Source organism: Tasmannia lanceolata, unplaced genomic scaffold, assembly GCF_043159265.1.
Source record: "Tasmannia lanceolata isolate RefF3 unplaced genomic scaffold, GAP_Taslan_0.1 ptg000029l, whole genome shotgun sequence".
Classification (NCBI taxonomy): domain Eukaryota; kingdom Viridiplantae; phylum Streptophyta; class Magnoliopsida; order Canellales; family Winteraceae; genus Tasmannia; species Tasmannia lanceolata.
In genome coordinates, this window is record NW_027518706.1 from 9402750 (window position 1) to 9415141 (window position 12392).

At 35.4% G+C, this 12392-nt stretch overlaps 1 protein-coding gene across 1 annotated transcript; it reads left to right on the forward strand.

The window, feature by feature from the left end:
* Positions 1-240: 240 nt before the first annotated feature.
* Positions 241-4948, forward strand: LOC143859343 (uncharacterized). The gene is made up of 5 exons (XM_077370064.1): positions 241-630; positions 1281-1485; positions 1582-1963; positions 4114-4182; positions 4313-4948. Exons 2-5 carry the CDS (start codon positions 1457-1459, stop codon positions 4349-4351), a joined length of 519 nt encoding a protein of 172 aa, XP_077226179.1. The 5' UTR covers positions 241-630; positions 1281-1456; the 3' UTR covers positions 4352-4948.
* The last annotated feature ends 7444 nt before the right edge of the window (positions 4949-12392 follow it).

The following is a 12392-nucleotide window of genomic DNA, read 5'->3' on the forward strand; positions in this document are numbered from 1 at the left end:
CTTTGATTTTATTTTTTTATTTTTATTTTTATTTTATTTTTATTTTTTCTTGAAAAATAATGCTAGGCGTGCAAGTTCTGTTTGGATAGAAATGTATATTATTGTTGTTGATGGAATTTGAGGCTCATGAGTTTCAACCTATTCTATCTCCCCTTCTTCCTTCATTTATCAAAGTTTCCCTTTGATTATTCGATCAACACCCTTGCTCGTAGCATTCTCCTAACCTTGATTTTAATGACAACACTACAAGAAACTCTACATTCACCGACGACCGACAAAAATACCGTCGCTGTTATAGACTAATTTCCGATGTTTATTTAATAAACGTTGGTGCATCTAAATTTTGATCGTTCCCGCAATTAGAATTCGCAATATTAATCAGCGGTGTTTATGAAACGTTGGTGAATGTTATACGGAGCGTCGTTGTATACGAGACCCAAAAACGAAAATGAAAAAAAAGATACCGCCCGAAAAATCATGAAAGATATCCCCCTCCTTAGCGCGAAGCTATTTTCTTTGTCTCTTCCCTCGTCGAAACCCTAGCCCCAAGCGAGAGGTCTGCTATTGCGACTCTAACGCTAACATTCAGCGACTTCATCGCCGGCAACTCCATCACTTAATCCGATTAGGGTATGTCTCTCATAAGATTTTCACTTCTCTTCTCTCAACTAGGGTTTGTTTTTTTCCATTTCAACAACAGATTATTGTATTTCTTTAATTTGATTCGATTAGGGTTTTGGTTTATTTTTTAATTTTAGTTCATTTTCCTTTTTATCTTGCAGATCCTTCTACATAAATCTCTAGTGTTTTTCTTTGTGTTTTTCTCTTTCTAGGGTTAGTTTTCTCCATCTCTTGACCAAATATTAATATTTCTCTTGCTATTATCTTGTTTTCGTTTGCTATAATATATGTTTTGAATTCATTTTGGTCATGGTTTATTTCTCTTGCTTTGCTATAATCCCTGTTTTGTTGAATCTTGGTCTTTTTGTTCTTTTTTTGTTCTTTTTTTTTTTTTTTGCAATTAGCTGTGGAATCTTTTACCTAATCTCTAAATGGCTGAGAGGGAGGATTGAGAGCTTACCAAAGGGAGGATTCGAACCTCTAACTTGTAGTTTTCTTCATAAGAGATCATGTCTTATTTTGTTTGATTCAGCTGTATCTTGGATAATGAGCAGAGTGTCATTATATTTTTGGCCGTTATTTTGGTTAAAAGAAAGGGGGGGAGGGGGTGGCGTTCAGAATCAACATATTGGTTAAAAGGGGGCGAATGTGTTCTGCAGAGTTAGTGAAAGCATTTTATGGAAAGGATAGAAGAAGAAATTTCTTCAAGGGTGGCCTCTGCTCCTTTTATGTGGATGTGGTGGTAGACATGAAAAGCTCAATAATTTACTTGTGGTGGTAGACAGAATCCTTCCATTCAAATCAATTAGCCTTTTAAAAATCCAGGAGAAAAGCAATGGATAAAAGTTGGATGGAAGTGCGAAGGTACGACCATCATAAGTATTATTACTTTCCCTCGATTTGGCTTATTCGTTATTTTAATATATACGTCTCACTCGTGTTCAACTTTGGATTAAATAGGATTGCTCCAGCGTATACGGATGGGGTTAATCAGTTTCTTAAATTCACACTTGCCAATACGCATTTTGGGAACAAGATCAAATGCTCATGTGTTATTTGTGTGAACCGTATATTGCTTGATGTGACTGAATGCCGAGACCATTTGATTATCAATGGGATCATGAAGGGCTACACCAGATGGGTTTTCCATGGGGAAGCTGGATCATCGTCGGGTGTTACGGCTGATTCACATCGCCGAGCGAACGAAGAGCCGATGATACAAGATGAGAAAGATGGAGAATCATACTCTGAAATTCTCTTCCCATTCACCTACCATGGAGGTGAGTCCTCCTTGAGCCCAAGGCTCGTCACAAAAGGAACCAAGACGACATTTCTGAAATTGGTATCCCTTTGACACTAATTATGAATTTATGACCTCAGCCACATCAAACATGTTCCCGTTTACATAGCCATGGACATTTGCTTCAGTTAAGAGTTTGAATTATATAGAAAGAGTACACGCCATAGGATAAGGTGCATTGCATACATCATATACATTCCACATCATGGTCGATTTCTACTATCTCTATTGCATGGTTTTCTTTTTAGATGGGGCATGAATTACAGTTTTAATGGCAGTTGTTTCTTTTGTAAGTGATGTGTATAGTGTACATGAGTGAAGAGAATACTTGTAGAGAGGTTTGGTTGTAGAAGGCATTGAATGGGTGCATGACAAGTGGCATGCCAACTCATACAATTGGGGACCAGCCTTACCATGCCACTTGTGTGCCACATCATCAATTGCCAACCTATAAGACAATTGTATTCCACTTGGATGGAAGGTTCTAGACCTCCACCTCGAGTCTAGAGGTCATGGGAGAGCTTTGATCCGATTTGTTTTTTTAAGATGAGCATATGACTTGAATCACTATCTTTTATCTGTCAAAATTCATTAAATTTTCTGTGCTTGAAAGATTTTTTTAAAAAACTGGCTTAGTTTATTTCTGGTCTAGTTACACTTTGATTTAAGGATGAGGAATTTAAAAAATAAAAAAATAAAAAAATTTATATATCTGCTCTGTATATTTGGCCAAGATTTTTGTGTTTTTTTAGTATTTGTGAATGTTAGACTTTTATTATGATTAGAGCTCAAATTTCTGTTCAAGTTCCATACGAGTAGATTTGTAGTAGCTTTAGGCAAAATTGAAGGCAATGGACTTAGAAAATATTCTTGTTTTGTTTAACAACTATTGAAATCAGAGTAGCATGCAAAAGCCTAAGTCTTATATTAATAGGTCTTCAGCTTTGTTTAATAGATCTTCAGCTTTGTTTGCTAGATCGACTTATATTAATCTGTCTTCAGTTTTGTTTCTTAGATCTGCTCTTGAAAATCTTATCTTGGACTTTTTCTCACTCTAAAGATCCCAATCTGATTCTCCTCCAGATATTTTAAGCTTACCTGTTTTTGTGCCAATTTTTTTAGGAAAAATTCCTAAGTATGTTTTTTTTATGTTCTTTTTTTTAATGGTTTCTACTGCTTGGTTACTAATTATAGCAAGCAGCTATGTTCTATATACAATTCTGTAATGAATTATTTCCATTCATTGCAATTATTATAAAAGTTCCTTTGTGAGTCTGTAGACTGTAGAATAAAGGTCTTTAAGAAATTGGTTTGTAAGTAAGAAATTCCAAACCATTTAATGACAAAGTGAGCGAATGCAATGGGACAAGTTTGAACATATTAAGATTGTTTCATGAGGCTAATTACTTATTAAGACACTGAATGTTTGCAATTCTTTATAAATTGAGTGGATGCAACTGTTGGATTCTTTTCGAAAACTTTTATTAGTTACAACAATTGCTTGATTTTTACTTATGGAATGATACAGTATTGCTCAAAACATAGAATTGGTTAGTATTTCCCTTTTAAATAGCATAAACTTGTTCTTAGTGAAAGTTCTATCGGGTTGAGATGCTTGTTGGTTTTACGTCCATTACATAGCATACAATCCTCTATAGTATGACTACTTGAGTTTGTCTAAAAAAAAAAAAGGATTCAACTTGTTATCCCTCTTCTTAATACATTTGTTCTTCTTGGCTGATTGTTTTTAAAAAACAAAGAGATAGTTGAATAAGCTGTTGGATGTTATTTTTCGTAATCCTTCATTTAGTGGTGTCTATCAAATGTTCACGTATGCATCTTTGAGTGTGAAATTAATTAATTCTTCTTTCTAATCAATTCCACACGGTTGGAAATAAATAATACTATCTTATTTGATCATACAGATATTGCGCATGCAGTAGTTTAGACTTTAGAATGAATGACCTTATGTCTTTCTTCTTCTTCTTTTTTTAGTTTTTTATTTAATTGTCACAATTGAAGTGGGCTAAATGAACTATCCCCGCAACAGTGATCTGAGCAATTTAGTTAAGAAAAAAAGAATAACTTTTATACACTCTTATATCAGACGGATGTTGTGTTATATTTAACTGATTCCTTGTGAAATTGTAATAAGGTTCTATTTAACTGGTTCCTTGTGAATTTGTAATAAGGATGACATGAGCTTCCATCCTTCAAAGGAGCAGCTGGTGGAAGCTGTTGGAAGGCATTTTCTATCTCAGGTATCTATTAACCACTTTAATGCTTATCTTCCACATTACATGTTGAATTGGGAATGCTTATCTTCCGTTCCCTTTCTGTATTACTAGGTGACATGAGACTCTGATGCGTTATTGTTCTTATCTTTCTCAGGATATGATGAGACTAATGGGAGGCGAGCTGAACACATGAAATCAGTTTTATATCTGGCAAATCATCATATTCTTGTTCCTCTATTTGTATCTCCATTTGATGGACATATTCAAAATAAAGGGATTTTTTTTTAAAAAAAATTTGTCTATATTTACCGACGGTCAGGACCGTCAGTGATTTCAACAATGAAAGTGCAGCCATATCCTATTCAACGACGTTTTGTGAGTGTCAGTCTTATCACCGACGCTCCAAAAACGTCGCTGAATAGCATATTCACCAATGGTCAGTAACCGTCGGTGTACTTACCGACACTCCAAAAACGACGGTAAATATACGTATCCAAAGACCACTGGGGATTTAACGACGGTCGTGACCGTCGGTGTAAATTATAAACACCGACGGTTTCTTAAAGCGTCGGTGATTATCTTAACAGCAACGTTTGATTTTTATTTATAACGACGTTCATAAACGGCGGTATAAATAGTATCACCGACGTTTTTCAATAAACGTCGGTATATACATTTAGGCACGGTAGCATCATCGACGTTCAGTAAAAGTGTCGGTGTAAGTTACACCGACATTCATTGGTATATACACCGACGGTCATGACCGTCGGTGAATGTCCTTTTTCTTGTAGTGCAAGGCTTAGTTAATTGGGTATTGATGTTGGAGGAATATTGCTTTGGATATTTTTGCGAATCAGTTGATTTTAGATATTTTGGGTATCAGTAATATCTTAGAAATGGTACTTTCACATGGAAATGATACTAACACATTATTTGATCAGTTTTCAGATAGAAATGATGTTCATATTAATTTGAAAAGATTATGCTATCATATTGGTGTGCTCCTCATTTGATCTAATGAATTAGTAATAGTGTGAGATTTGTTCGATATTGATAGCAGTTTTGATATGATTATTACCTTTATGTTGATGAAAGAACTTGTAGTAATCTTTCACTGTTATAACTGGATAGTATGTGATGGTGAGTTTAAAGAGAAATTTTTTTAGGAATTTCATTACCTGATAAATCGATGTTCAGCTCAATGAGCTTTTAGACAACATGTTGATTGGTTGCATGAAAGGGCCCATTTGATAGTCCTTTGAGCCTGAAAAGAAGTTATTAGGTATTCTATGGGCAGACAGATTGTTTGGACTTGCCTCATATGTATCCTAACAAGCATAGGGAGAAAGCATTCATAAAACTTGCTTCCGCTTGAGGCCTGTTTTATGTGGAAGAGTGCATTTTTTTTTGTGATAAGAACAGTCCCTCCTTTGTTGTTCGATCATGGCTCTAAAATCTGTTTTGCTTCATGTCTTGAAATCTCAGTTCTATTGATATGGGGCTGATCAATTCATTTCATATTCTGTTGAAAAAAACCAAAAGGGCTATTTGTCTCTGTTAGATAAGTGGTTACTTGTTTGTGAGCTCTTGAAGTGGCTACCATTTATTCCAAATCTCATTTCCGCCAGAGACATGTATCGGCTGTGCAGTAGTGCGTGGTTGTTGTCCCATATGTTTCACACCTCGCATTTATATTTTGTAAATCAGTTGTAGGTGTATAATTGTTGTCCCATGGTTTCACACCTCATATTTATGTTTTGTAAACTGTCTATAGGTGCAAGGCTGATGTCTCATCTGTTTTTACACTTCATAATAGTGTTATTTTTTTATAGATGCATAGCAGTTCTCTTGATTTTAGTGTGAACAGCCCTCACTTCATCTTGATGATAGCAGCCTGTCATTGTTTTGTTCGAGCACACGCAAGGCATTATCTGTTTGATTGTTTGCTTTATCATAAGCTACATAGACTATTCAAATGAGGAATCCCCATTGGGTCTTTTGTGGATTCTATCATCAGGGTTTCCTTTGATTTGATTTGTTATCTTTAGCTTTGTTACATGATCTCTGAATTTTTATTGTTTTAATCGAAGTCTCATTTCTAGGGGTATAGAGTTTATTAGAACTTATGTTCTTATTCATTTCTTGATTCTATATTGCTATGACCTATATTCTATCATGCCTGAGATGAGATAATGCAATCATTGATACAAGAAATTATTAAAGCGTGTCTCAACAATAGTAGTAAAATATGACAATGTTTAAGTTGGCTCTTTATTTTGGATTGCGAGCCCCCTTTGGGAGTTATAGTGCTGTTGGTTGAAGGAAAGACAAGGTGACTAGCCAAAATCAGTGAAGTAATGCTTGGATAGATACCTTTAGTAGCTGGTTTTACATTACTATAGTAGCACTAGCTCATCGTGTTTAAAAAGTTGTCATAATCGAAAATTCAAATTCAAATGGAGATGTAGACACCCCATTTTGACCGGACCCAAGTTCGCTGTGTTTGTGCGAAACCCCATCCAATCACCAAGCTAGGATCCCGAATTGCATCACAAGTTAGGTTAGTATCTCACTAGGGTCCCTGCAAAATTGCATCTAAATCCGTGGTCGCTTGCCTAACAAGCGAGTGTCGTAGTGTATATATTGTGTGTGGAGCAAGGGGAGTGAATCATTTTAAAGGTGGCTGTCCAGGGAAGGAAAGGGAATACCAAATATGCTAGCAAAGGGGTTGTCCGCGGAAAAAGAAGCAAATATATCATTTTGTTACAAAATGGAGGTTGAAATAGCCCGTTTTTATCGCGGCCGGTTCGTGCGCTTAGCACATTTTGTGCGCCCATCAGTATGGTAGTGCCAATATCGGTGGCTTTGATTTTAATATAAAAAGTAAGAAAAAATCAGAAAGAAGGAAAGATGCTCATTTCTCGCTGAAACATAGAGAGAGAGAGAGAGAGAGAGAGAGAGAGAGAGAGAGAGAAAATCCCCAAACCCCATTTCTTTTCTTTTCGGTCACCTTCTCAGATCAGATCTGCCGGATCCCGTCCAGCCTCTGGCAATTGTGCTTGGATTCTAGTGCTCCAGTTCCTTTTCTCTTGTTCAAATCTTAGAAAAAACTTTGTTGATTTCCTATTATTGCCTCATTTCTAACCTTGAAACCCTAACCAATCATCTTCTCCGACAGATCTACCAGCCGGAATTTAATCTCTTCATCTCATCATCTCCTCCAGCTACTCTCTCCGGATTTTGGTTAAATCCCGGCCAATCTTCCTCTGCTGCAAGCTTTTCTTCCTTTTCCTCTAATTAGATCTGTGTCCGTTATATCTTAATTTCTTTAAATCCTAAATCTCAGATTTAAATCTCTAAACCTTAGGTTATTTCATCCAAACCTTAGATCTGAGGCTTCAAACCCCTGATCCATTCATATACGCAATAGATCTAATTGTTACTAATCCAGAGCTCGTTGTTAGTGGATAAGGTTTGGGTGTTCCATTTGATTTCGAGCAAGAAGACATCATCTGCAAGAAGATCTTGGCATAATACCTTTGCAGAAGAAGGAAAAAGGCCTGGATCTTCACAGAGGAACTCTGGCTAAAATTTCCTTATTAAAATCTAAGGTACATCAGTCTATTTCATTATAAATTTTAGTATTAAAATTTATGAAGAATGCTCTGAATTTGTTAATTTTATAAGAGCTTCACAGGAAGGGTTTTGATCTACTCATTTTGATCGAATTGTATGGATAATTGTCCCTTAAATCTGTTTGTCTCTATAGATAATAATGTAGATCTGTTAGTTTTTTTTTAAGAAAAAGTTCATGACAATGCTTGGAATTTGGTTGTCGATATTTTTGTTTGAGCTGTTTGCATAGAATCTTCAAAGAAAATATGAATCTATGATTTCTGTTCTTGTAGTTAATGTTTAAAATAGTAATATTGTGATGCTCAGTTGATCCTACTGTTTGTTAACCCCTTACAAAATGCTTCAGTTAAAAAAATAGCGATATTGACATTTTTTTTTAGGGATTCCTCGCTACATGTTTTGTTTAGTCTGGCTAATAGATTGAACTGGTAGAGATAATATTACTTGATGCTGATTGAGTTAATATGTTTATGTATTTATGTGTGTATGTGAATGCATATATGAGAGTGAGTCTAGGTGTTGAGTTGCTCTTTATTTTATAATATTTATTTGCCATGTCTTTAATCTCAAAGTCTTCTGATTCCAAATTTTGAGGACAGATATCAAATTCTGGAGATTTCGAGGTAAAATGCATTTCTTGTGGTTGTGTGTATACATGCTTATACCTAAGTGTATTGGTCATTTTCAAAAAAACTTAGATTATGTGGTTATTTGTTTTAGCAGTTAAGCCTTGTTGGTTAAAGCCTTGGTTTGTTTTGTTTTGTTTCCATAATGTAATGAGGTGGCTTGTACTCATGTAATTGATGTGTTATGTAAGCCTCAAATCTAATTTTAGTTTAGTTTGAATGTCTGATTCGTTGCCATGGAATGGTTCAGAAAATGATAATTATTTTTATGACTATTAATTAATTCAGTAGAGTTTCAAATAATCTAGCAGAATCAATGCGTGTAGTTCTTCTCCCAAAATTTTCATCATTGTTGAAATAAACAATTCAGCATAGCAGTAATGTTCTGTCATAAGGTTTGGAAAATTCCTTTTTGCTTCTCTGCTAGTTAGTTTATGTATATGGATTAAAATAGTCTTACTGTTAACAAAGAAAATGATTAAGAAACAGGAAATAAATTGAGATGATAGTGTCATCTTTAGTTATCATGTCTGCATAGTGAATGGTTCTCAATATACCTGTTGATAAAGTTAACGAATGATATATCATTTTCATCTTGTTGAACTAAAAACCAGTGTAGTATAGTGTCTGAATTGAAGGCTATGGTTTCATTTCAGTTGGAGGTTCATAGATTGTTGAGATGTTCTGGATAACCCATAATGAATTCTCTCATTATGCCATTCCCTTCACAACAAATAGTGCTTATGCTATAAACAGGGTTGAATAAGGCTCTAGGGTGCATAATTGCTAAGCGTCCAAGGCAACTAAGTCCTTAAGGAGCTTGTTTTATGAAACTATTCATGATGGCACGTAAAAAAAAATGATGATTGCATCAGCTTAGCCTGTTTCATTACCCCCTCTATGTTCAAATCCTAGTTTCATGTCCGACCGCCATAAACTTAAGAGAAATTGAGAGGGGTAAAGAGGTTAGGAAAAGAAGAGATTTAAGATGGGAAAAGATACAGGGAGCTCGGAGATATATATTGTTTGGAGGTTAGATTTTCTAATCATACAGATAAGAAAATAAGTGTTAAGATTGTAGAATTCATGTTGTTCTTTTAGGAAAATGTGTTACATATTTATGCTTGCCTATGCAGTCCGTTTTAATGGTGTTACATTTTGGAAATGGTATACTACTACTCACGTATGGCTGTGAATTACCTTTCTATGAAATCCCTTAGCAAAGCCTCATTTGATATTCAGTCCTTGGGTAACAGATACTTGAATAATTGTGTCGATACCATGTATAAATTTTTTAAAAAACGAGGTTAATATGGTAGGTTGTTGGGGAAGGATATTACCCCGTATATCTTTGATATTGGCAGCCCCTCACTTTGATATTTGCAGCCTTTACCGTTTTGACATTTTGTAGCCCTCACTTTGCTTTTACACTAATAGCTGTATAGTTCAGATTTTCACTGAAAATTTCATATTACAGTTGTGTAATTCAGTCTTCTATTTAAAATATTTGCACTACTAGTATGAGCAGTCCAATTTTCTTCTTGATTATTGACATTATAAATTGCATCAGTTTTTAGTCTGTTTGAAGAGTTATGATGACTTTGTATGGGCTAATGTTCATTAGAGGATTAAGCTGTAATGATACCTATTTTAAATTGATAAATGGATGAAATTTTGTATGCAATTCCTCTATCTGTAATAGTGTCCTGGGAATATGCTTATATTGTGAAAATTGTATCCTTTCACACAGACTTTGTCATGTGAAATTTGCAAGAAATTTTATTTATTTATTTATTTATACTGTCTGACTTTCTTGTGTTTGAAAAGAAAAGTAGAAGTATTTCTTTTAAAAGACTTTAGATAGTATAGATAGGCGATGAAGGTGCTAACCCGAGCCTATCCTTAGGAGACTTGCTTAGTCCAAGTAGTGCCCCCCTCTCTATTTAGTAGACTTCTCTAGTCTTTTAGAAATCATTAGATGATAGTTTCTCTTCTTTATTTAGGAGACCGTTGTGGTCTTATTAGCGAGTTCCATCATAGGAGACACGCTTTGTCTCGTTAGGCAGCTCTCCTCTGGGAATAAGCCTCGTTGCTTAGAGCACATCTTTTCCCATTTGAGGCATACAGTGCCTCATTTATAGAACCTCTCCGGTTTTTCTCTCTTTTGAGTTAAAAGACATGCTATGTCTTATTTGTCTCCCTTTATAAAGTGTCAGAGAGTCTTTGACTCATTTATCCTTTTTAGTGGTAGTATCAGAGAGTTTTTGACTCATTTATCCTTTTTAGTGGTAGTATTAGAGAGTCTTTGACTCATTCCTCCTTTAAGTTGTAGTATTAGAGAGCCTTTGGCTCGCTCGTCCTTTGGATGGCATTGTTAGAGAGTCTTTGATTCGCTCGTCCTTTGATAGCGGTATTAGAGAGTCTTTGACTCATTTCCCCCTTTTCTATAGTTGTTTTTAGGAGCTTCTCCTTAGTGTTGTCGTCACTCTTGTTTGTTAGGGACTAACACAGTCTCATTAGAGTTTTACCTTTTGGGTTTTTAGATCGTTGTCTTTATCCTTGATCATTAGTTTACCTTGTTTAGGGGTTTCCCCTATTTACCCTAGGATTTGGCCCTAGGGTTTTGCTTTGTATGTTCCCTCCGGTCTTTGATCAGAAGGGTGAAATCAGAAATTTAAAATCCAAAAACATGTTAAAACATTTAAAAATCCAAAAATATTGAAATACCTTAAAATTCAAAAACATTTTAAAACATATAAAACTCAAAAACATTAGAAATTTAAAACATCAAAAACATAAAAAAAAATATCAAAAGCCTTAAATCTTTTGAGGTGTTGAGTGTTTTAGAAGTAGCAATTAGGAGCGTTCATTTCGAACTACGTTGGCTTGATCCTCTTTCACGAGGTACGTAGTGCAGCTTGGGATCCATATCCCAAGTCCAGCCAAACTTTTTGTAAATAATGTTTTATACCTTCTTCAAAAACCTTTAAAATCTTGTTTTCAAAAGATCTTCCTCTAGAGTTAGGAGTTTCTCTTAGATAGAGAGTTTTAGAGTTAGGGTTTTTCTTTTGATAGGTTGTTTGATTGTTTGTTTGTTGTGTGCTTGTTTTAGAGTTAGGGGTATGTCCTAGAGTTATAGGAACGCCTCCGTCCGGTCAGTCGGCGATCTACATCGCCGAGTGATGACTAGAGTAGGATACGTTAGTCTATCCTTTGTTTTTCTTAGGAAACACAGCCTAGTTACACATAGGTTGTAGGAACCACCTGCATTAGCTTAGGGCTAATCTGTATTTAGTTAGGGCATATAGGGTGTCCTAAAATCCACAATTCACTGGAATTTAAATAATTGTACAAGAAACTTTAATAACTGGTCCGGTCTTTTAGATCGAGTCTAGGATAGAGGTCTAGGTGTCTTAGGCATCATAGCTTAGAATAGGCGCGAAGAACTACGTGGCTCTGATTCTTGCAGAGGCGGGGATACGTAGGCTTCTTTGGATGAATATCAGACCATTCGAAGACTCGGGCTAATCATTTAGAGTCTTAGGATTTGTTGTGTAGTTATTGTATTTTTTTGATGTGTTTTCTTACTTTCTTGTACTGATCATATACCTTTAGCTATAGCTTGCATGTGTTTGCACATCAGAACTTAGACATCCATTAGGCATGCCACTTATAACCTAGCTATGCTTAGGTGACACATCTTTCATTTTATTTTATGTGTGCTTATTATCTTTATCTTCAGAAAATGCATGCTTAGGTAGACGACTCCTGAGGATTGTTCCCATTTCATATGATTTTTACCCAAACTTCTTTGGAGTTAATAAAAATGGCATAAGAGACCAAGTGCTTGCACTCTGACGAATTGGGGGTGCTCTTCAGACCTTCCTCATTCGTAATCAGGCACGAACCCATATATATTTCTAGTTATCCACTGCACAGAGGATTTGATTTTAGGGTTCCATGGCATATCCA